The sequence below is a fragment of the Oryctolagus cuniculus genome, chromosome 5 (genome assembly GCF_964237555.1).
Source record: "Oryctolagus cuniculus chromosome 5, mOryCun1.1, whole genome shotgun sequence".
Taxonomy (NCBI): Eukaryota; Metazoa; Chordata; class Mammalia; order Lagomorpha; family Leporidae; genus Oryctolagus; species Oryctolagus cuniculus.
Window position 1 is genome coordinate 169,483,242 of NC_091436.1, and position 21,433 is coordinate 169,504,674.

The 21,433-nt window shown below is 57.1% G+C and overlaps 1 protein-coding gene across 14 annotated transcripts in view; it reads right to left on the bottom strand.

Annotated features, from left to right (window-relative positions):
* Nucleotides 1–6,850: 6,850 nt before the first annotated feature.
* The window catches only part of DUSP22 (dual specificity phosphatase 22), a 60,413-nt gene continuing 45,830 nt past the window's right edge, over nucleotides 6,851–21,433 (bottom strand). For 2 of the 14 annotated variants that reach the window (XM_070074874.1, XM_017337672.2), the window contains 5 exons: nucleotides 13,768–13,842; nucleotides 9,880–10,051; nucleotides 9,422–9,494; nucleotides 9,078–9,283; nucleotides 6,851–7,376 (listed from right to left, as the gene is read on the bottom strand). In XM_070074874.1, coding sequence (XP_069930975.1) covers nucleotides 9,078–9,283; nucleotides 9,422–9,494; nucleotides 9,880–10,051; nucleotides 13,768–13,842 — 526 coding nt within the window. In that variant the 3' untranslated portion in view covers nucleotides 6,851–7,376. Of the gene's footprint in view, nucleotides 9,495–9,879; nucleotides 10,052–13,767; nucleotides 13,843–21,433 lie in introns of all 14 variants that reach the window. The other 12 variants (XM_070074879.1, XM_017337677.2, XM_070074880.1 and 9 more) reach the window with 8 other exon arrangements.

Sequence of the window (21,433 nt, forward strand, 5' to 3'; positions counted from 1 at the left end):
CGACCTTGAAGAGTGCCTCTTCGTTCTGGCTGTTTGAGCTGAACTGTTTCCTGCCAGGACGCTGGCACCAGGTCTGCGTCGGCCACTGCTGGGTGCTCTCGCTGCCGTCTGAGCCCTGCACACGCCTCGCTGGACGTCCAGAGCCTCACGCCAGGCCCCGCGGGCAGACCGCCATCGCTGATGCCCCAGGCCGAGCCCTCCAGTCTTGCACACACGGGCAGTTCTCGACTCCTGCACGAGGCATCAGGGGAGCGTGACGGCCGCTGTTTCATTTGCTTTTATTTGCTTCCTGGCCGTCCTGGTGCTTCAGAGGGACCGGGGTGGGGCAGGATTCCAGGCACACGTGCCCGTGACCGTGCCCATGACCGAAGAGCCCCGCCGCATGCATTGCAATCCCACCCGGGGCACTTTCTGACCGTGCGGCTGGAATGCAGCTTCTTCAGGTGACAAATGGAGACACAGTAAAACTGATCTCAGAGGATCGCCGCGAGGGCGTGATGTCTAAGACTTGGCCTCCCTGCCTGCCCGCAGTGCAGGAAGCACTCCCAGGCCCTCGCCATGCTCAGGCCGATGGGCTGACTTTTGGGATCGGAAGGGGCCTTCTGGCCAGAAAGTGCCACCCAGGAAGGCTGGCCCGGCCGCCTCAGCCGGGGTGTCGTCCGGCCCCTCTCGCCCCTGCTAGGGAGTTTCTTCCAGGGCAGGCAGGAGTAGAAGTTCCCTACGTGAGTAGCCTGCCTCCTCGGGGACTTCCCCCAAGGTATTCCAGAGAACTGGGATGAAACTGGGCGGCGGCCAGGCCTGCTGGCTTGTGACTCCCCGTCTGCCTGCTCACCGCTGGGCCCCAGGGCTCAGGTCTCTGCTAGGAACCAGCTCTGCCTCCGACCCGCACCATCAGGACCTGCAGCTCTTGCTCCCTGGCAGGTGGAGGATGCCGGGAGGGGCCCCTGTTGAGGGACGGGAACTACGAAGGCCCCGCACGGCTCAGCCCGCCTGGCAGCACCCTGAGACGCGAGCGTCTGCAGACAGCAGCTGCGCGGGGCTCAGAACAGCAATGGCTGCAGAGCTCTCACACCTTCCTGCCTCCCCTCTGCCGCCACGTCTGCGTGGCTCAGCACGGCCAAGGAGAGTCCCTTTGGCTGGCCTCGGGGCCCTGGTTCCAAGAAGCTCTTGTGCTGCTTGGGCCGTGGCTGTGAAGGGCACGCCCTTTGCAAAGCAGAAGGTGACATTTTTCTGGTGCACACGTAGGAGACTTCTGAGTTTTATCTTCCTACGAGGCTTCTTCATTGCGTGGGGAAACCCGAGCCGGCGAGCACACAGCAAGTGTGTGCTCTGTGCCGCCCCTGCTTGCTCCCGCTTGGTCAGCTCTGGGGCTGGTCATCCAAGGCCAAGGGCAGGGTCATCTAATGCTAACTGGACTCTGAGGGGAGGCTGGCATGTTCCATTTGCACACACTGCCGTCACGCATGGGCACCCTGGGTCAGGGAGAAGCCTAGTGGCCGGGCCCCCGCAAACTGCTGGGGCTCCCTGGGCCATGCTGGGAAGCCCCTCTAACCATCTGCTTTTCTCGCGCTCTCCTCTCTCCTCTCTCCACCTCTCCCCTCCCCAGCCCTCCCTTCTCTTCTTTCACCCCCCCTTCTCTCCTCCCCTCTTTCTCTCTCTCTGTCCCCCCCCCCCCTCCTCTTCTTCCTAAGGCAGAGACCATCTGCTGGCTCACTCCCCCCAGTGACCACAATGGCCAGACCTGGGCCAGGCCAAAGCCAGGAGCCTGGAACTCCATCCACGTCTCCCACCATCTTCCGCTGCTTTCCCAGGCTCCTGAGCAGGGATCTGGATGGGAACTGGAGCCGCCAGGACATGAACCAGTGCTCATGTGGGATGCTGGCATTGCGGGCAGTGGCTTAACCCACTGGGCCACAGCGCCAGCCCCCATCTAGCTTTCTTTATCGGGCCTTTGTACATGGACCACGCACAGGCACATCCCAAATGTCTCCTCTACCAAGCCCGCTTCCAGTCAACAGCCGGCACACCACCACCACGTGCCATGAGAATGCGGAACACTGAACTCCCTGCACTGGAAGGCACCTGCTGAAACAGCTTTCCTTCGATGCCGGACTCTCATAACTGAACTTGCAGCCTCAGGAAACTTCAGCGTGAGCCACTCCTTATGATCAACACTTTGCATAGAGATTTGGAGCCAAAATAAACCCACATTGCAGATGTTCAAGCCTCGCCCCCGCTGGAAAGAGGCTCAGATCAGCACTGGGAACCTCCCATCAATCAGAAGTTGACTCCGGCTGCTGCAAACGAGAACACTAATTGTGATACCGCCAGAAAGGACGCTGAAGTCGTCGTGCCCTGTTATCTGCCGTCACAGCGTCTTGGCACCCCCAGCTGTCTCCGCGGGACCCAGTGCCAGCACGTGGCCCCCGGGCGGGGCTGGAGCCTCTGAGGACGAGGGGATCCCACTGAGCGAGGCCAGGGATGCAGCCTCCGAGTGACAAGGCAAAGGCAGTCGGCTTTTTCTTTTTCAGTTTCTCCCTTTCTCTGGCAATAAAAGGGGAGGGAAGAGGAAGTCCCCTGAGCAGGCTTGGCGATTTCTTGGTAAGGACATTTATAAGCACGAGCATGTTGAAAGCACGTTCTTAATAAAATTATTAATAGCTCAGGGGCAGGATGGGTGGAACCATCTGATGTGGGATTGGGGCGAGTGAGTCTCGATGTGTTCCCCATTTTTAAGACCCAGGCTGCCATGCGCCCAGCTCCGGTGTGGGACGTGGGCTGGCTCGGACGTCTTCCTGGGCGCTGGCGGGGGCCTGCGGTTTGAGCGTCCAGGTGCCTGAGCGAGGCTTCTGCAGTGGCCCAGCCGGCGTCCCTGGAAGCTCGGGAGTTCCTTGAGATACAACTAAAAACCACGAAAACACATTCTGCCCTCCCCAATCCCAATCACCAGAACCAAGAGTTCCCTCTGTGCCTAAGTAAGAGGCAGCCCGGGAAGCCAGAAGGGGGTTCCTTGTCCAGACAGGAACTAGAGGAATCAGCACCCGGAGCACTTGCAGAGGCCCTCAGCGGGAGCCCCCTTCGAGGAGACCGGGGAAGACAGCAGTCTGGGGCAGGGGCCGAGAATCTCCATCGGAGTTGAGTCCCCGCAGCAGAGCGCCTGCACGACGGGGCTGCCTGGGGGCAGCAGCCCCGCTCAGCCAGGGAGGGGACGGAGCCCGGGACACCCTTGCTCACCTGCGTAATACTTGAGGACCGAGTCCATCCCTGCCAACATCTCGACACTCAGAGAGACAGCCTTGCAGGGGGCAAGGCAATAGTTCGTGTTCACAAGAATCGGGAGAGCGGAGATGTGCGTTCTGCATGTAGATTCATGGGTCTGGCCCTGGGCGTGCACGCAGGGTGCACGGACAAACCTGCCTCTTCTGCAGAGCTGCGCACCTGCAGGGTTGATCCTCCTTGGAGGCTGCAGATAGGGGCCCCTCCCCGGCCTCTTCCATAAATCTAACCTTGATGCTGAGGGGCACCCACACCACCCTCCTGGACGGGAACCACTGCATTGGAAGCCAGCGCCCAGCCAGCAGCGGGTCACTGAGCCCTCAGCACCCCCATCCACCCAGTCGCCGGGATTGCTTGTGTGTCCCTCCTGGCCGTCTTCATCGCCACGGCCCCGACCCCACTCAGGGCACCATCTTCCCTCTCCTGGACGCTGGCCCCAGGTGGGCACCTGTTCTCCACGGGCATCCAAGTGAGCTTCCATCTGCTCGCAGGCACAGCACCTGGCTGCCCCACTGTTCAGTGAGAAGCATGAGTCCACACTGCTTCCGAGACCCCAGCTTGGGAATCAGACATCTCTGCAGCCCTGCGCTCGTGGAGCTCCGAGGTCTGGCCCGTGGACTCCTCTGTCAGCTTCCTGGCACACAGTAACCGGCTGCAACTATAGACTGGATGTCCCTGATGTGAAAACCCAAAATGCTTCAAGAGCCAATACTTTTTGAGAGCTGACGTAATTCCACAAGTAGAAAATTCCACACCTGACCTCGTGTGACAAGGTCACAGTCAAAAACTGCAGGTTTGCTAAAAAAAATTTATAGAATTGTGTAAAAACAGTCTAAAATTACCTTCAAGCCATGTGTAGGAAGTATACAGAAACATAAACCAATTTTGTATTTATTTTTAAAAGATTTATTTGAAAACCAGGTAGACAGACAGAGAGGGAGAGATCTTCTACCTGCAAGTTCACTTCCCAAATGGCTGCAATGGCCAGGGCTGGGCCAGGCCGAAGCCAGGAGCCAGGAACTCCATCCAGGTCTCCCACGTGGGCGCAGGGGCCCAGATACTTGGGCCACCTTTCTTTGCCTTCCCAGTGCATCAACAGGAAGCTGGATCAGAAGTGGAACAGCGGGGTCTCCAACTGGCATTCCTACAGGGGATGCCAGAGTCCCAGGTGGCAGCTTAAGCCACTGTGCCACAACACGGCCCACGAGTTTCTGGATTTAGACCTAGGCTCCATTCCCAAGATAGCTCATTATGTAGATGCACATATTCCAGAATTAAAATAAAAAATCCCCAACTGGAAACCTCTCTGGTCTCAAGCATTTTGGATAGGGGAATACTCAGCCTGCAGTAACAGCTCCCCTGACCAGGCCGGAGCCGTGCCGCTGGCTCCGTCTGCACAAACCCCCACTGCCGGCCGCACTCCGTGCGCTGCTGTCTGTCACGTGGGGTGATTCCCCAACGCGGTGCTCCCTGTGCCTCAGGCTTGCCCACAAGTAGGGCCTCTGCCCAAATGCTTCCTCATTCCCAGTGTGCCCAGCTAATTCTTTTCCCAGGACTTCTTCCCTAAACACGCTCTGTCTTCCCAACTGGAACAGCGCCGCCCGCCCCCCCCCCCCCCAGCCCCGTGGCACCAGGAGCAGCTGTGGCTGTGCTCGGTGAGCACCAGGTTCCCACTGTCACCATCGCAGCCTCCGGTGTTGGGAGACTCGGGAGTGTGCCTGAGTCCTGGCTGCACCCACGCACCTGCTGGGCAGGAGAGAGGCGCAATGTGAATGAGTGAATGAGTGAGTGAGAGTAAGTGCAGTGACCCGGCTGTCTTGTCCATTTCTGGGCCGTGGTTCCGAGTCCCAGGCTAGAGCAGACCTGTGTTCTAAGAAAGCCAACAGAGAAACCTTGCTGGGCCACGGCCCACCTGGCCTGCCCAGCCAGGGCCTCAGGGAGGCAGAGGGGCCCCGGCCCCGTCTTCAGGGTGACTCACAGGCACCTGGGCTGCTCATGGGCAGAACAGGGGCCTCTGGTTTCTAACATCTCGCAGCCTCGATCCCGTCTTAGCGCAGCTGTGAGCTCCCGGGGGCGGGGGTCAGGAATGGCTGCCACCCCGTACGCGTCTAAAACAAACTCCCCAGAGGGACCGGGCGGAGGTGGGGGCAGGCAAATAGGGTTCCTGGTTTCAACAGCTGTGCTGACGCTGCAGCTGTGGGCCCGGCCCTCCCCCCGGCAGGCAAAGAGGTGCCTTAGGCGCCCGAGCCCGCAGCTGGCGCCCCCCCCCCCCCATCCACGCTGCCCACCGCCGACTTGGGACCCAAAGACCCAGCTGCCCTGGTGCCAGCAGTGCTAACGTCCCTAGTGGGAGGTGTAATTCCGAGCCTTGGGCGAAGGGCATGGCTTCTCCCTGGCCTTCTAGAACGCTCGCAGCAACAGCTCAGGATGTGCTCACCCACGAAGACGGGGTGACCCGCGTCAGTGTCACACAGGGTCCCGCCGGACTGTGCTGCCGCCGGAAGTGCTGCTCCCTGTGCACATGCGCAGGGCCTCCTGAGGCGGTGGGCACCTGGCCGCGCCGCTTGGGGGGTTTGGGAGACAAATCCGGAGCTCATCCTGGAAGTGAACACCCGCAGGCACCTGCCACGCCTGTGGCGGCCACGAGCGCCTGTGGAGTCAGCACACGCACTCCCAGGCCCCCGCTGGCTTCCCGGGCTGAACCAGGCCAGTGTGCACGCGCACCCCCCGGGGCGCCCGCCGGGGGCTTCTGGGCGTTGAAAGCGGAGGGTCCGAGCCTCTGCGGAGGCTGCCGCCTGCCGCCCACCACCAGTGTTGGCTCCCACATCCACCTGCCTCGCGTTCAAGCCAATCTTATCCTCAGAGAAAAAACCTTTCTCCCTGCCCTTCCTCCCACAAGGGAAGTTGAAATGGCTTCTGGGGTCCGTTTCTATTCCTTCCTACTCAAAGCTGACGAGGTCGGAATAGCTGCATTGAACAACGCGCAGCCAGTGTTCGTGGGGAACCTGGCAGTCCCCTCCTGGGCTTCGGTGCGACTCATTCCAGGGCTGCCAAGTAGGCGGCGCCCACTCTGCACGGGCCAACCTTCGCCCATGTCCAAACTTCTCTCCCCTCTCTGAGGACCAACAGGGACATGGATCTACTTTTATAGCAGTTGTCCTCTCATCGAAAGTCACGGGGTGGGAGGGCGGCGCTGTGGCATAGCAGGGCAAGCCACCGCTTGCAGTGCTGGCATCCCCTATGGATGCTGGCATCCCCTATGGATGCCGGTTCGAGACCTGGCTGCTCCACTTCTGATCCAGCTCCCCGCTATGGCCTGCGAAAGCAGTGGAAGATGGCCCAAGTCCTTGGGCCCCTGCACCCGCGTGGGAGACCCAGAAGTAGCTCCTGGCTCCTGGCTTCAGATCAGTGCAGCTCCAGCCATTGTGGCCATCTGCCTCTGCCTCTCTGTAACTCTGACTTTCAAAACTTTCAAATAAACAAACCTTGAAAGAAAAAAAAAATCACCCGGGGGGTGGGGGGGCGACGCAGCCTTCAGTCTTGCTAGGAAAAGAAAAAAGCATGGCACGTGATGTTAAATATGGCTAAGTTGACCTTTATTAATAAAAATGTGCAGCTTCTGGTAAATTCCCTCCTGGACAACACAAACCCTGGAGAGAGCACACACCGAGAGATGGTTCTCACGCCAGGGGCGGGGGGACCCCAGAACCCCAGAACACGTGGACAGTGTGCACACCGCAGGAGACCCAGAGGCCCAGCTGCTCATGTGAGGCAGGCACCATGGCTAACCAGTAACCAGAACAGACCAACAGGGCCCTTGAGAAGTCTGACAGGCAGCAAAGTCAAGTTAAGCAGTGGAGTTAAGGTGAAAAACATTCTCCCTTGCTAAAGAACATCCTGCATTTGCAATGTATTACAACACATATTCAGTTTAAAATGAACAAACAGCTTTACAAATCTCGGCTGGACACTTCAAAAATAAACTCTGGGTGGCTTTTTCTTTTTTGGCAGCACCAGCCTGAACTCTGCGATATTTCAGAAACGGCAGGTGCATTACAGTCTTCTGAGAAAGGCCCAGTACTTCAGAATTCTCGGAGTGGCTGTGGAGAAAGAGCGTTACTGGCAACAAGTATTAAGACGGCATTTCAAGGCCAGCAGGAAGACGTAATCGCTGGGCACGTGCTTTTAAGCAGTCAAGATAATATCGTAAATGCTTTTTCCGTTAGCATATTTACATGGCTTTTTGGTGTAAGGACACAAACAATGCCCTTTCTTGGCAGATTGCGTGAGCTGCCGATGCGGCTCGCGGTGCATCGGGGCCCATGCCTCCGTGGCGCGAGGCAGGCTACTGCGCTGTCCCCGGTCCCCAGGGGGCTCACCTTGGCAGACCCTCTACATGCCTGGGAAAACCGCTCCTCTTGCTCAGGGGCTCTGTTTGTGGCGGAATTCGGAGGCACTGGGTTGCAACATCTTTCTAGGGAGAGGTCGGGTGTACTTTTTCATTCGTGTGGCTCTGCGTGCTTAAGAGATCTGAGTTGGTGGGATGCGCTGGGCCACTGCGCTGTGTGCACCACGTCCCAGGAAGCCTACTGCCCCGAGCTGCGAACTGCACACACTCTCGCCACCTAAATGGGATTCTACCCACCAGGAAGCATTATTAGAGCCCTAATCAGACACTTCACATAGCTCAGAGACACTGACGCTTTATCTTCGGCCACACATTTTCTACTATGAGGCAGAGTTGATTGGAGTAACAAAAAAAAAAAACCTTTTCATAAACATTTAATGAGGTAGCTGAGATCCAATATGCAAACCACAGCATACACAAGGAGCTTAATCAATGCTCATTTTCAAATGCAAACTGCAGCAGAGCTTAATAAATGCCGTTTCTTGCCAGTTCCTGCAGGTGCATGCAAACCTCGAGCAGGGGCCACGGCAGAGTGAGGACAGCAGAAGCCAGGAGCGTGTGGAGCTAGGCGGGCGCAAGGGGGGCTGCTCGCCAGTGACTGGAGAAATCAGGGGCGTGACAGGCGAAGGGGCCTGGAGCAAGGCAGCGGGCGCTGACGGCCCGGTGCTCTTCCAGTGAGACGGAGACACTGCTCAGAGCACCCCACGGCTTCCCGGGGACCAGAACTACCCTCTTTCAGGAGAAATCTGCCCCCTGCTCCCCACTCACACCTCCCTGGGGTCTGGGTGGGGCTCTGCTCCCAGCCACTCATTCCCCTGAGTTCTCACAGGCACAGGCTGCTCCTAGCTGGACAGCTTTGCAGAGGTCAAGTTCAAATGCCTTCCAGGAGGAATCCAAGGGAAAAGTGGCCACACCAATCCTTGCAGTGTGGATTGGGTGACTTCCAGGAACATGGACATTAGGAATTCACACATGCAGCCACATGCTCACAATGCACACGCCTGTGCACACTCACACACAAGCTTACAGTGCACGCTCAGAGCCCACATCTCATTCACACAAATGAGCATACTCTAACACACACTCACAAGCTCATGAAAATGCACACAAGCCCATGCCTACACTCACTGTGAACACACTTGAGTGCACACACCGACATGCATATGTGCAAACGTTCATCCATGCACACTCATATGCTCACATGCATACACACTGACACACGCACACCCACTCGCCTGTTAATCTGTACTCACACATGCGGCTGCGTGCCCACACATCTGTGCACATGCACGCACACCCTGACACACACATGCCCACGCCCTCGCCTGTTACCATGCACACCCACACAGGCTCACACCTGCGCACGGTGACACACGTGCACCTGCACACTTACCTACGCATGCACAAAGCAGTGCACATCACAGAGCAGCATCCCGGGGTGCAGCGAGCTCAGCAGAGGGGAGGGGTGGGGCAGTAGGGGAGGGGTTGAAGCCTGGCCGGATAGGGTGGCGGGTACAGGAGTCCAGAGCCCTCCACCTTTCCCGCTGTCGCAGCAGCGCAGCCAACACGCCACCGCCCGGAACGCGCCGAAGACAAGCACTGCAGAGAGGCGCCAGATCCCTCCGCGTTAGGTCTCCGTCGTGTAGTTATTGTAGGCCAGAGGGGGCAGGCCCGGGAAGCTGCTCCACCGCCTGGCGCCAGGCTGCGCCTCCACACGCCCTTGCTCTTTATATTTACCCAGAATGCTTTTGGCTTCTTCAGCATCCCGCAAGGGGCTCTCTCCATACTCTTCCTTCAGCCACTGGCGATACTGGAGGTGTTGGAAACAAAGCCCGCGAGTCACACACATGGATGCCCCCTGGGCTTACGAGGGCGGGGGAGGGAATGCCTGCACAGGCACGGGCAGTCACCGCTCTGTGGTTGGCTGGTGTGGGGCAAGAGAAGTCCTTGCACCTGCAAAGTCTTGGCTTGAGCACGGGAAAACCAGCCACACCGTGACAACGGAACTGCGCCCAAAGGCAGAGGCAGAAGCGGATACGGAGTCCCGGGTACCAGGGCGGTGGCCGTGGCTGTGGCTGGTACACGGGGGATCTGTGACAACTCTCGTGGGGTCGCTGGTGGGCAAGGCACCCTTGCTTGCCACCTCCAGCCTCCCTGATTCGAGACGTGCACCGGGAGACCACGCGACGGCTCACCTGCTGGACTTCGTGCTTCTCGAACTCCTGGAGCTGCCTCTGGAAGCCCAGGTTGGGGTTGGCGCAGGACCTCCCGGCGCGCACTGTGTGCAGGGCGTCTTCCCAGCCGAAGTCGGTGACGGTCATGATGTAGGCGATCACCAGCGTCACGCTCCGGGAGACCCCCGCCAGGCTGCAGGGTGAGGGCAGTCTCAGCGCAGGGCTGGGTCGACCACCCTGCCCAGGTGCAGCAGGGGGCTCCGGGGACCCTGTCTGAGAGTCGCTTGCCCCGACTGCAAGTGGTCAGCAAGTAAGCAGGGGGCGGGAACTCCATCATGAGAACAGGCCGCCATCTCTGCTTCCTGACCCCAGGTTCTCAGGCGCCCCGAGGCATTGATTTTTCTACAAGAGATGGCTCCAGGCACTTCGGCTCTAGGATTTTCCATTACTCCTAAGCCCCTCCTCAGCTACTGCCCATTTCCTTGGACAAAATAAAATAACACAGGTACTCCAAGGGAGCTTGAGGCTGCCAAGACCCATGCAACAATCCACTTAAAATCTGCACTAGTTTGGAATGCCTCACGATTTTTTTCTTTAAGATTTATTTATTTTATTTGAAAGTCAGAGTTACAGAGAGAGGGAGAGAGATGGTTCTTCCACCTGCTGGTTTACTCCGCAAATGGCCAAAAAGGCCAGAGCTGGGCTGCCTGAAGCCAGGAGCCAGGAGCTTCCTCTGGGTCTCCCATGTGGGTGCAGGAGCCCAAGTATTTGGGTCACCTTCTCCTGCTTTCCCAATTGCATTAGCAGGGAGCTGGATCAGGAATGGAGCAGCCAGGAATTGAACTGGTACCCACTTGCAGATGGTGGCTCCACCTGCTGTGCCACAGCGCTGGCCCCAGTCAGTTCTTAAAAGGCTGGTTTCCTTGGGGCCAGCGTTGTGGCAGAGCAGGTTAAGCCAGCATCCCATGAGTACCACTGTTCAGCTCCTGGCTGCTCCACTTGTGATCCAGCTACCTGCTAATGCGCCTGGGAAGGCAGTGGAAGATGCCCTGAATCCTGGGAGGCCCAAATGGAGTTCCTGACTTTGGCCTGGTCCAGTCCTGGCTGGCATGGTCATCTGGGAAGAGAACCAGTGGATGAAAGATCTCTCTCTCTCTCTTTCTCTCTTTCTTTCTTTCTCTCACTCTCTCTCTCACTCCTCCCCCTTCTCTCTAATTCTGCCTTTCAAATAAATAAAAAGATCTTTTAAAAAAATATCTGGTTTTCTTAGCTACTATATAAGGACTAAATGTTAGATTTTTAAAGCCCAGGAAATACAGAAAAAGACATCTTAGTTTCATGTTCTTTTTGACATAATCAAGCCGAGTGCCAGCGTGGGCACAAGGAGCTTGGCCAGTAGTAACAGTTTGGTTCTCTGCAGCCGGCTGAGTAAGGACCAATTGTAAATGCACATGCAAATGAAGACAGTGACAAATGGCTGTACTGCACCAGCCTCGGGGTGTGCCGTGCCGGCAGTGGTCTAAGATGGGGAAGTCTGGCAGCTGTGTCCCCTTTAGAAAAACTCGTCTTCAGATGTGCACACGGAATGAAATGCGAATTCCTAGAGGATCAGGCTCGCCTGCATTCAATGTCAATAACAATGTAAAAAAAAAAAAAAACCCACACTCACGTGAGGCTGCCTCCCTAGACAGAGGGTTCTTCTTTTATTATTATTGATTTATTTGAAAGGCAGAGTTACAGAGAAAGAGGGCTGGGGAGAGGGAGGGAGGGAGGCAGAGAGAGAGAGACAGAGAAATCTTTCATCTGCCAGTTTACTCCCCGAATGGCTACAATGGCCAGAGCTGGGCCAGGCTGGAGCCAGGAGCCAGGAACTCCATCTGGGTCTCCCACGTGGGTCCCAGGGGCCCAAGCACTTGGGCCATCTTCCACTGCTCTCTCAGGCACTTAAGCAGGGAGCTGGATGGAAAGTGGAGCAGCTGGGGCTCAAACTGGTGCCCGTGTGGGATGCCAGCACTGTGGGCAGTGGCTTTTCCCCCTACGCCATGGCACCGGCTCTTTTCCTCGTAGGCTCAGGAAAGTAGAGCAATGTCCCCTCTCTGTTCTTTCCCAGGACAAGATGTCCAGCAGAAATGTAACAGAAACACTCAGAGAGCTTTTTAAAGATACATGCTCTTGGGTTGCACCCCTGGAGATCTGAATTCATGAGAATCCTGGAGAAGCCCGGGGGTGGGAGTTCCAGAACAACCAGGGCCCTTTAAAACCAAATGTAAACACACACAAAAACTCCTTCATGTCAGCATGCTTTCTAATCTTCCAGAACACGAAGATATGGGGCCGGCGTTGGGTGCAGTGGGTTAAGCCCACGCCTGTGGTGCCAGCATCCCATATGGGTGCCAGTTCGTATCCCAGCTGCTCCTCTTCCCATCCAGCTCTCTGTTAATGGTCTGGGAAAGCAAAGGAAGACGGTCCAAGTACTTGGGCCCCTGCATCGGCATGGGAGACCTGCAAGAAGCTCCTGGCTTCGGACTGGCCCAGCTCCGGCCGTTGTTGCCATTTAGGGAGTGAACCAGCAGATGGAAGAACTTTACCTCTCCCTCTCTCTGTCTGTAACTCTACCTCTCAAATAAATAAATAAAAATCTTAAAAACACACAAAAGACATGCAAAGATGGGGCGGGCATTGGGGGCACAGTGGGTTAAATACTGCTTGGGATGCCAGCAACCCATATGAGTGCTGGTTCAAGTCCCAGCTGCTCTATCTCCAATCCAGCTCCCCGCTGAGACACCTGGGAAAGCAACAGAAGATGACCTAAGTCCTTGGGCCCCGGCCGCCCCCGGGGGAGACCTGGATGACGCTCCTGTCTCCTGTCTCCAGCCTGGTCCAGCCCTGGCTATTGTGGCCATTTGGAGAGTGAACCAGTAGATGGAAGAGCTTTTTCTACTCTGTAACTCTGCCTTTCAAATAAATAAATAAATCTTTTAAAAACTAGGAAGAAAAACCAAACTATTTCAAGAACTGCAGAGCATGGTTCTAAAAGCAACCTGACTGCCTGGTGCCCTCCCTGCCTTCCTGGGTTTCCCAGGGACATCTGACACTTTTCACAGCTCAAGCCTCTGCTCTGTTAATCTGTGTCACCTCTCATTCGAAACCAGGGGGTCCTGGTCCTGCCTGCGCCTTGCCAGGATGTTGACCACTGGCTCCCTAGATCAACGAGCCAGGTTATTAGTGTGGCTGCTCATGGTGATGAAAATAATAGCTAACAGTTACCAAGAACTTCCTGTGTGCCAGGTACAAAGTCCAGGGCTTTCTATCGTATCCTTGGCTTATATGTCTTTGACCTTTCTTTTCACTGTGTGTGTGTGTGTGTGTGCGCATCCTAAGTTATAACAGCATGCAAGTGGAGAGCTGTCACTCCACCAGTCACCTGTTTAATGCCCAGGGTCTGTTTTAGACTTCTGAAGGCAAAGCAGTAAGGCAGACCAAACGCCCCAATCTACAAATCCAGAAGAAATGGTCCTTGGGTGTGACAGTGATATGATGTGAAACACCCTTGTCTGCAGGCAAAACCTGGGAAAGAAAAGCCACTGAGGTCTTGGGGATGAACCTACAGAACCGGTGCCACCTCGGGGAAGCTGTTATGATAAACGTTAGCAGCAGATGAGCAAAGGGTCCAGCACCTGGGGTCCAGGACCCAGACAGTCCCCACAGGAACCCAGCAGGGAGTGGAATGCAAGCAACACAAACGCGAAAGCAGTAAGGATTCTCCTTCAACAAAGGCAAACAAGGACTCACACAGCAGGGGACAGCTGCCCCGTGTGCTCGAGTCAGAGTGGAGAGCAGAGGAATGAGAACCCCAGCGAGTGGCTGGAGAGGCCAGGCTGGTCTGTCCTGAGCAGGAGACATACGCACCAGTGCACAAGGCAGCCCTCCCCCTGGAGTCGGCACTCATGAATGAACTTGATGCTTTCTTTGAAGTGTCTGGTCCTGGCGGGGAGAGCAAAGAGAGAGTAGTCACATCACTCTGCTTAACACAGGAGGGAGAGGACAATGTGCTGGAAGTTTCTGGAAAGGAGTCCCACATCTTTCAGTCCTGGCTGCCCTGCCTGGAGATGGGTTGCTTTGGAGAGGGTCAGCCATGCTGAGGGCTGGGGCAGGCTGCGCGTCATCTGGACCGTGGAGCTTCTCTGCTAGGGAGCCTTGGCACACGTGGCTGCTTCCGACTGCGGTGGGGGTGGCTCGCCCTCCACGTGCACAACCCGCAATGCCCACCGGCCCACGGGGACCCTCACACAACCTCTGCAGGTTTCTCTGCCCCAGCGACGGGGAGAGAAAGGTGCCTACAGCATGCGGGCTCCCCTCGTCCTAAAAGCTTGGTTACTGCTGACCGACCGCTCCACGTGGGTCTCTGGGGACTGTGTAGGTCCTGAGTGCCCGGCTCCACCGGTCCCTGCCTTGATGAGCCCCCAGCCAGCATGTGCGCCCAGCACTGCTCTGACTCCAGGGACACACCCAGCGTGCACTTTCCCAGCGTCCTCTGCCGTTTTGCCCATGACAGAATCCAAAGTTGCCCAGGACAAAACCCACTTCCCTTCACACACTGACGGAGCACTGACAGTTCACCAGGGACCCTGCCGAGCTGTGAGACATCCAGAGACAATAAGAGGCAGCTCCGGGCTGCAGCAGGACACAGCAAGTGACAGGAAGAGAACGGACGCTCAGGTGTGACGTGATGAACACACCCGGGTGCGGCCTGCAGAAAAAACCCAGCAGCCTGGCTGCGGGCGCCTGGTGAGCAGACAGCAGGTGCAAACCCCTTTAAGTGTGCACAAGCAAACACGCACATCCCCGCACACTGACCATGGTCACAGGGTCGCCACAAGTGGACAGGCCCAGGGCGGCGACTAGTCTCTAACTCGCACTCTTCAAGCTCTGCTTCGGTTGACTTTCCCAAACGCTGGCTTGCTCTCCGGCAGAACGCCGGGAAGGATTCTTGCTGGAAGCCTGAACTCTGAGAGAGGCCTCAGAGGACATGCGCAGGGCAGCCGGGTAGTGAGGCTGACCGCCTGGAGAGAAAGGTTTCCGGGGCCCGCGCCGTGATGTGAACTTGGCCCTGAGCAAGGTGCCAGGCAGCCTGGCCAAGGGCTGCAGGCAGGAGCTTCTCACCCTTCGAGCGCTGGAGGGGGCAGGCACGGCCTCTGATCTGCCGGTGGTGGGACTGCAGCAGGAGAGGGGCTTAGAGGTGCAAGTGCCCAGGGCCGCAGAGTAGCCCGCTGTTGCCACAAGGAAGTCAGAGAGGCTGTGAGTGTGTGTGCGCGCGCATGTCTGGAAGAATGTTTCCCTTGTGAGGAAAGAAATCTTCCTGCCGGGGGCTAGAGCGGGCACCGTGCTCAGGACGACATCAGCTGCCCCCGTCACGGTGGTGACTGCTGGGGACACCAGGCCTGGGAGTACCCCTGCCGGGCTTCCTGGTGAGTCTCCACCGCTCAGAAGGCGGTCAGTCAGATCTTCTGTTACTTAAAGCCAACTGTACACCACTTGGAGTCAGCAGCCAGCACTTCTAAAAACGCTGGATCAATTCATCTGGCCCAGAAGTGGCTCCAGGTTGCTGATGCGCCCTCTGCCCCGGGGCTTGCGCAGGGCAGCCTGATATAAACTGGACAGGCTCGAAGCTGGGCGGGGCGGGGCTGCAGACCCCAGGGCTGGGACAGGCTGCCTGATGCCAGGCTCCCTCCTGACCGCAGCCGGTGCCCCGGCTGAGGCTGCTGGCTTCAGCGGCATGGCCCGGCCGCACACTCCTTTGGCCCCCAAGGTGCCTGAGAGGCTCGCCCCTGGCCGTGGCCCCCGAGCTCGCCTGTTCTTTGTGGGGACTCCTTCTTGTGCAAGGAGAGCACGGGTGGGTGGGAGCGCAGCTGCTGGAAAAGCAAAAGCAAATCCAGAAACGAGCGACAACCGCCTGCGTGGAGCAGTAAACCAGAGTGCCTAGAACACACTGCACAGCGCAGGGAGCCACGGGCAAGGTAGCAGCGCCCCTCTGTCGGGGGGCGGGATTCCGTGTCTCGGACACACACACACACACACACACACACGGCTGATTCTGCCACCGGAGACCTCGGCCCGGCAGCAACTTCTTACATCGGGTGTTCACACCTCATATCCCAAACTACGACGAACCCCGCTGCGAAGGGTGGAGTCTGGGTCCAGAGTCAGCCTCCACACACTGGGATGGATGGAGTCTGGGTCCAGAGTCAGCCTCCACACACTGGGATGCAGTCTGGGTCCAGAGTCAGCCTCCACACACGGGGATGGATGGAGTCTGGGTCCAGAGTCAGCCTCCACACACGGGGATGGATGGAGTCTGGGTCCAGAGTCAGCCTCCTCACACTGGGATGCAGTCTGGGTCCAGAGTCAGCCTCCACACACTGGGATGGAGTCTGGGTCCAGAGTCAGCCTCCACACGCTGGGATGGATGGAGTCTGGGTCCAGAGTCAGCCTCCTCACACTGGGATGGATGGAGTCTGGGTCCAGAGTCAGCCTCCACACACTGGGATGGAGTCTGGGTCCAGAGTCAGCCTCCACACACTGGGATGCAGTCTGGGTCCAGAGTCAGCCTCCACACGCTGGGATGGATGGAGTCTGGGTCCAGAGTCAGCCTCCACACACGGGGATGGATGGAGTCTGGGTCCAGAGTCAGCCTCCTCACACTGGGATGCAGTCTGGGTCCAGAGTCAGCCTCCACACACTGGGATGGAGTCTGGGTCCAGAGTCAGCCTCCACACGCTGGGATGGATGGAGTCTGGGTCCAGAGTCAGCCTCCTCACACTGGGATGGATGGAGTCTGGGTCCAGAGTCAGCCTCCACACACGGGGATGGATGGAGTCTGGGTCCAGAGTCAGCCTCCACACACTGGGATGGAGTCTGGGTCCAGAGTCAGCCTCCACACACTGGGATGCAGTCTGGGTCCAGAGTCAGCCTCCACACGCTGGGATGGATGGAGTCTGGGTCCAGAGTCAGCCTCCTCACACTGGGATGGAGTCTGGGTCCAGAGTCAGCCTCCAATAAGCATGGGGGTGTGCTCAGTCTGGCAGCAAACAAACGCACCCCAAACAGAGGAGCTGAGGGCGAGGTGAGGAAGTGGCCCCTGAGCCCTGCTGTCGAGTTCCTTTGTCAGGTCTGTTACGGCAAGGGTTAAGGCTGAGACAAGCGTGGGACCCCGCCGTCGGCCCCACCGTGCCGTGCAGCCCTCGGGCAGGCGTCCGTGGCAGGACCCCCGTGCAGGCCTGGCCTGGAAGCACGGACGGTGCCAACACCGGGCAGCTCAGAGCCCCACTGTGAAACCTGACTCCTGGCCACCGCTGGGCACGAGGCCAAGCCAGGCAGACATTCCTAGAAATGCCTTTTCCAAGAAAAGCCAGGAGGCAGGCGGGCTCACTGCTGCTTTGGTGTAAAGACTGCGGGAGTCGGGGGTTATTTCCAGGGACGCTAATGACATAAGCCAGGGCTGGCCATTAACCTCCTCCTCCACAGTGGGAAATACCCACGGCCCCGCTCCTTCTCTTGCTCAATCCCATCGGAAGCAGAAGCGCCGACCTGAAGCCCGCCCACCCCGGCTGCTTCAGTGAGCACCAGTTCCCCATTCCTGCTCTGCGTGTCCTGCGGGCCGAGAACCTTGTGCTTCCACAGACGTGTGGAGCACACTCTCACCTGCACGGGAGCACGGCCTCCACGTGCAGCACAGACCCACCCAGGGGCACCTGCGTGTGGGCAGCTGGCAGGGGCATTCCGTGGCGGGGTGCCCTGAGTGTGTGAGTGGGGGTGGACATGCCTGAGCAGACGGACGTGGGAGGGGCTGTCAGGGCACGGCATTAAACACGCAGGACAAACTCACGTGCCATTGGCACCTGCCTCACTTCAGACTTAACGCCTCGTCCTTATTTTACAAGCAGGAGGTGCATTGCCATGCTTGTCACGCCAGGCAAGGTCACCATGACTGCACACCAGGCCGTCTGCTCCAGGATCATTTCACAGCTCCAAGAGAGAAAGGACACCGTGCAGGCTAAGGCGCAGGTCTTTAACTGAATGAGCCACGTCTCAGGAAAAGCGGGATACGCGCTGTCCAGAGCCTCTCCCTGCCCCCCGGGGCCTGAAGGATGCCACGACGGGCTGACCAAGTCCTCAGGAGCTGCACCACAGTCCCCCAGGGCCCACCTGGCCCTGACCTGATGCCAGCTACAAGCCCTGCAAGACAGCAGCAGAGTTGGAGGGACAGGAGACACCAGTGACACTAGAGACAGCGCAGACGAGGAGGAGGAGGAATGAGGCAGGAACGCTCTGCCGATGCTGTAGATACGGCCTCCCTTTCCTGTTCAAGCTGCTTCTCCCCACAAAACCTCACGCACTGCAGAGATCTGCTCGAGTCTCAGACCACGACCTTCACAAGCTCTCCGCTGTGAGGACGCAACACCGTCGACTCGGAGCCTGCCAAGGACCACACACGCTCAGACTGACAGAGAGGAAGAAAGAAATGAATTACTCGTTTAATGATGTCTAACTACAAAATGCCAGTGTGATACCTTTTCATATAAGAATGAATAAACAGAAGTTGAGATAATCCAACCACTCACTCTCAAAACACAGCAGTGGTCTCTACTTGAGTACACAGAAAATGCAACATTATTTCGGAAATGCTTAGTGTTAATAAAATACACGTCGGCAGGATGGGCATTCGGCACAGCAGTTACGATGCAGCGTGGGGCCTGTACCCTGTATCAGTGAGCCTGGGTTTGAGACTTGGATCCAGTCCTGGTTCCACTTCCTGCTAACACAGACCCACTGGGTCCCTGCCACCCTCACAAGAGACCTGTATTGAGTTCCCAGCCCCTGGGGGCCCTGGTGTTGAGGGTCTTTGGGGAGCAGACCAGCAGATGGTCTTTCTTTCTCTCTCTCAGTCTTCAAATAAATAAATTGGTAATTTTAAAAAAAATTTCTCTGAATACTATAAACATGTTGCTGAGATAGGTGTCTTACAGATGAGAGAAGTGAGGTTAAAATGACTTGCCCAAGAAAGCTCCGGGCTGGCGCCGCGGCTCACTAGGCTAATCCTCCGCCTGCGGCGCCGGCACACCGGGTTCTAGTCCCGGTCGGGGTGCCGGATTCTGTCCCGGTTGCCCCTCTTCCAGGCCAGCTCTCTGCTGTGGCCAGGGAGTGCAGTGGAGGATGGCCCAAGTGCTTGGGCCCTGCACCCCATGGGAGACCAGGAGAAGCACCTGGCTCCTGCCTTCGGATCAGCGCAGTGTGCCGGCTGCAGCGTGCCGGCCGCGGCGGCCATTGGAGGGTGAACCAACGGCAAAAGGAAGACCTTTCTCTCTGTTTCTCTCTCTCTCACTGTCCACTCTGCCTGTCAAAAAAAAAAAAAAAAAGCAGCTCAGAGAGACAGCAATACTTACCTAAACCCAATTCACTAACTCCTTGTGCCCCTACATAGACCGTTTGGGGAACACACAGCCTTCAACACACACTCCATCATGCCTCAAATTACAACAAAGCCATGAGGAACAGACCATACCAGGTCTGTAGGGGTCATTACGATGGACTTGAACTTTTCCATTTCCTGACGTGGTAAGGCGAGGTGGCCGGGGGAACCAAGCTAAAATGTCGGGTTAATGTTATCTCAGACCAGGTTTCTGCATTTTAAGTTCCTAAAAGATCAGAGGGGGAGATTCTCAAGGATTGAAGCCAAGACAGAAAACTGACCTTTCTGGGCAGTTTGCAGCAGTGGTCACGTGACAGCAGTCTGGGAGGTCACAGGCCTCTCACTGAGCACAAGAGCCGGAACTCCTGCTGCGGGAGCGGCTTGTGGGGAAGACTTAGCGCACTAAGTGTTAAAGTGTACTCAAGGTTGGGTGCTGTATCTATGCTCAAAGCCTGAGCAACACAGATTTTGAGAATTTATTTTGTCATTAGATGGGGCACCCTTAGGTCCCAGGGATCAGACAAAGCCAGGAGCAAGGATTACTACTTCCAGTTGTTGGAGTTACCCAGAGCTCATTTTCTAAGGCACAGGCGTGCTCTCTCTCGATTGTGCTAACTGGAGTGCTAAGTATTTGTCCCCCGACCATGACACTGGCTGCTGATGTACAAGGGGGAGGCTGGGATCAGCTCCTAATATTTGGGGGGATGGAAATACAGGCGACCCGAGGTGAGGTGGGCCACGGTGGGCCAAGGTCTGCCTGCCAGCTGCGGGCCAGTCCTTTGATTGCATCACAAAAGCATGCCCCTTGCTGAGGTTGAGTGTGCGGCCCTGAAAGTTCAGGTGTGAAGGCCTGGGTCTCTCAGAGTGGTCCTCTTGGGAGGAGTCTGGATCGTGGGCTGCAGGCCTCCTGGACAGCTGTGTGCCTTTTCTGAGAGAAGAGCTAGCTATTGCAGGAGTTTGGCCTCTCTTCCCTCTTGCCCAGTGCCTGCCTCCTGTCCTCCTTCCACCGTGTTAGGGAGCACCATGAGGGCCTCGCCAGGCATGGCCGTGCAATCTTGGCCTTCTCGGCCTCTAAAGCTGTAAGCCAAAATTCATCTGCTTTCTTCGTAAATTACCCAGCCTCAGGTATTCTGTTACAGCAACAGAACAGAGGAAGACATTCGTCACTGACAAGTAAGCTATGGGGCCAGCCCTGGGGTGCAGTGGGTTAGGCTGCCTGCTGCAGCCCTGGCATCCCATGTCTGAGTGCTGCTTCGTGTCCCGGCTACCCTGCTTCCCGTCCAGCTTCCTGCTAACGTGTTGGGAGACAGCACTGCAGGATGACCCAGTACGTGGGCCCCCGTCCCCAACATGTACGGAGTTCCTGGCTTCTGGCTTTGTCCTGGCCCAGCCCTGGGTGTTGTGGCCATTCAGAGAATGAACCAGCAGATGGACGATCTCTCCATAATCCTCCCTTCCCTCTCCTCTCTCTGTCACTCTGCCTTTAAAAACAAAAGCAAGCTATGTTTTCCAACAGAACACCACCAACAGGTAAACAGAAATTCAAGCTATTTCACAGTCCACCTCTTAAGAAACCCAACACACTCAAAGTTCCAAACTCAGCCCCACCATCTCCATAGAACTTTTTTTTTTTTTTTGACAGGCAGAGTGGACAGTGAGAGAGAGACACAGAGAGAAAGGTCTTCCTTTTTGCCACCGCGCTGATCCGATGGCAGGAGCCAGGTGCTTCTCCTGGTCTCCCATGGGGTGCAGGGCCCAAGCACTTGGGCCATCCTCCACTGCACTCCCGGGCCTCAGCAGAGAGCTGGCCTGGAAGAGGGGCAACCGGGACAGAATCCGACGCCCTGACTGGGACTAGAACCTGGTGTGCCGGCGCCGCAAGGTGGAGGATTAGCCTAGTGAGCCGCAGCGCTGGCCCTCCATATAACTTTAGTACAATAAGAAATATTTATGGAGTCACAGACATCTGTGTACCAGAGCCTCACTCGTGCATAAGCCTTGCTGTTATTAACGCAGTAAGCAGAAACTTCTCCCGGAGAATCATACAAGGGTCTACGAGCATGCCGCCATTGTAGAGTGCCGGCTTTTTCCGACTTTTTCTGAGTA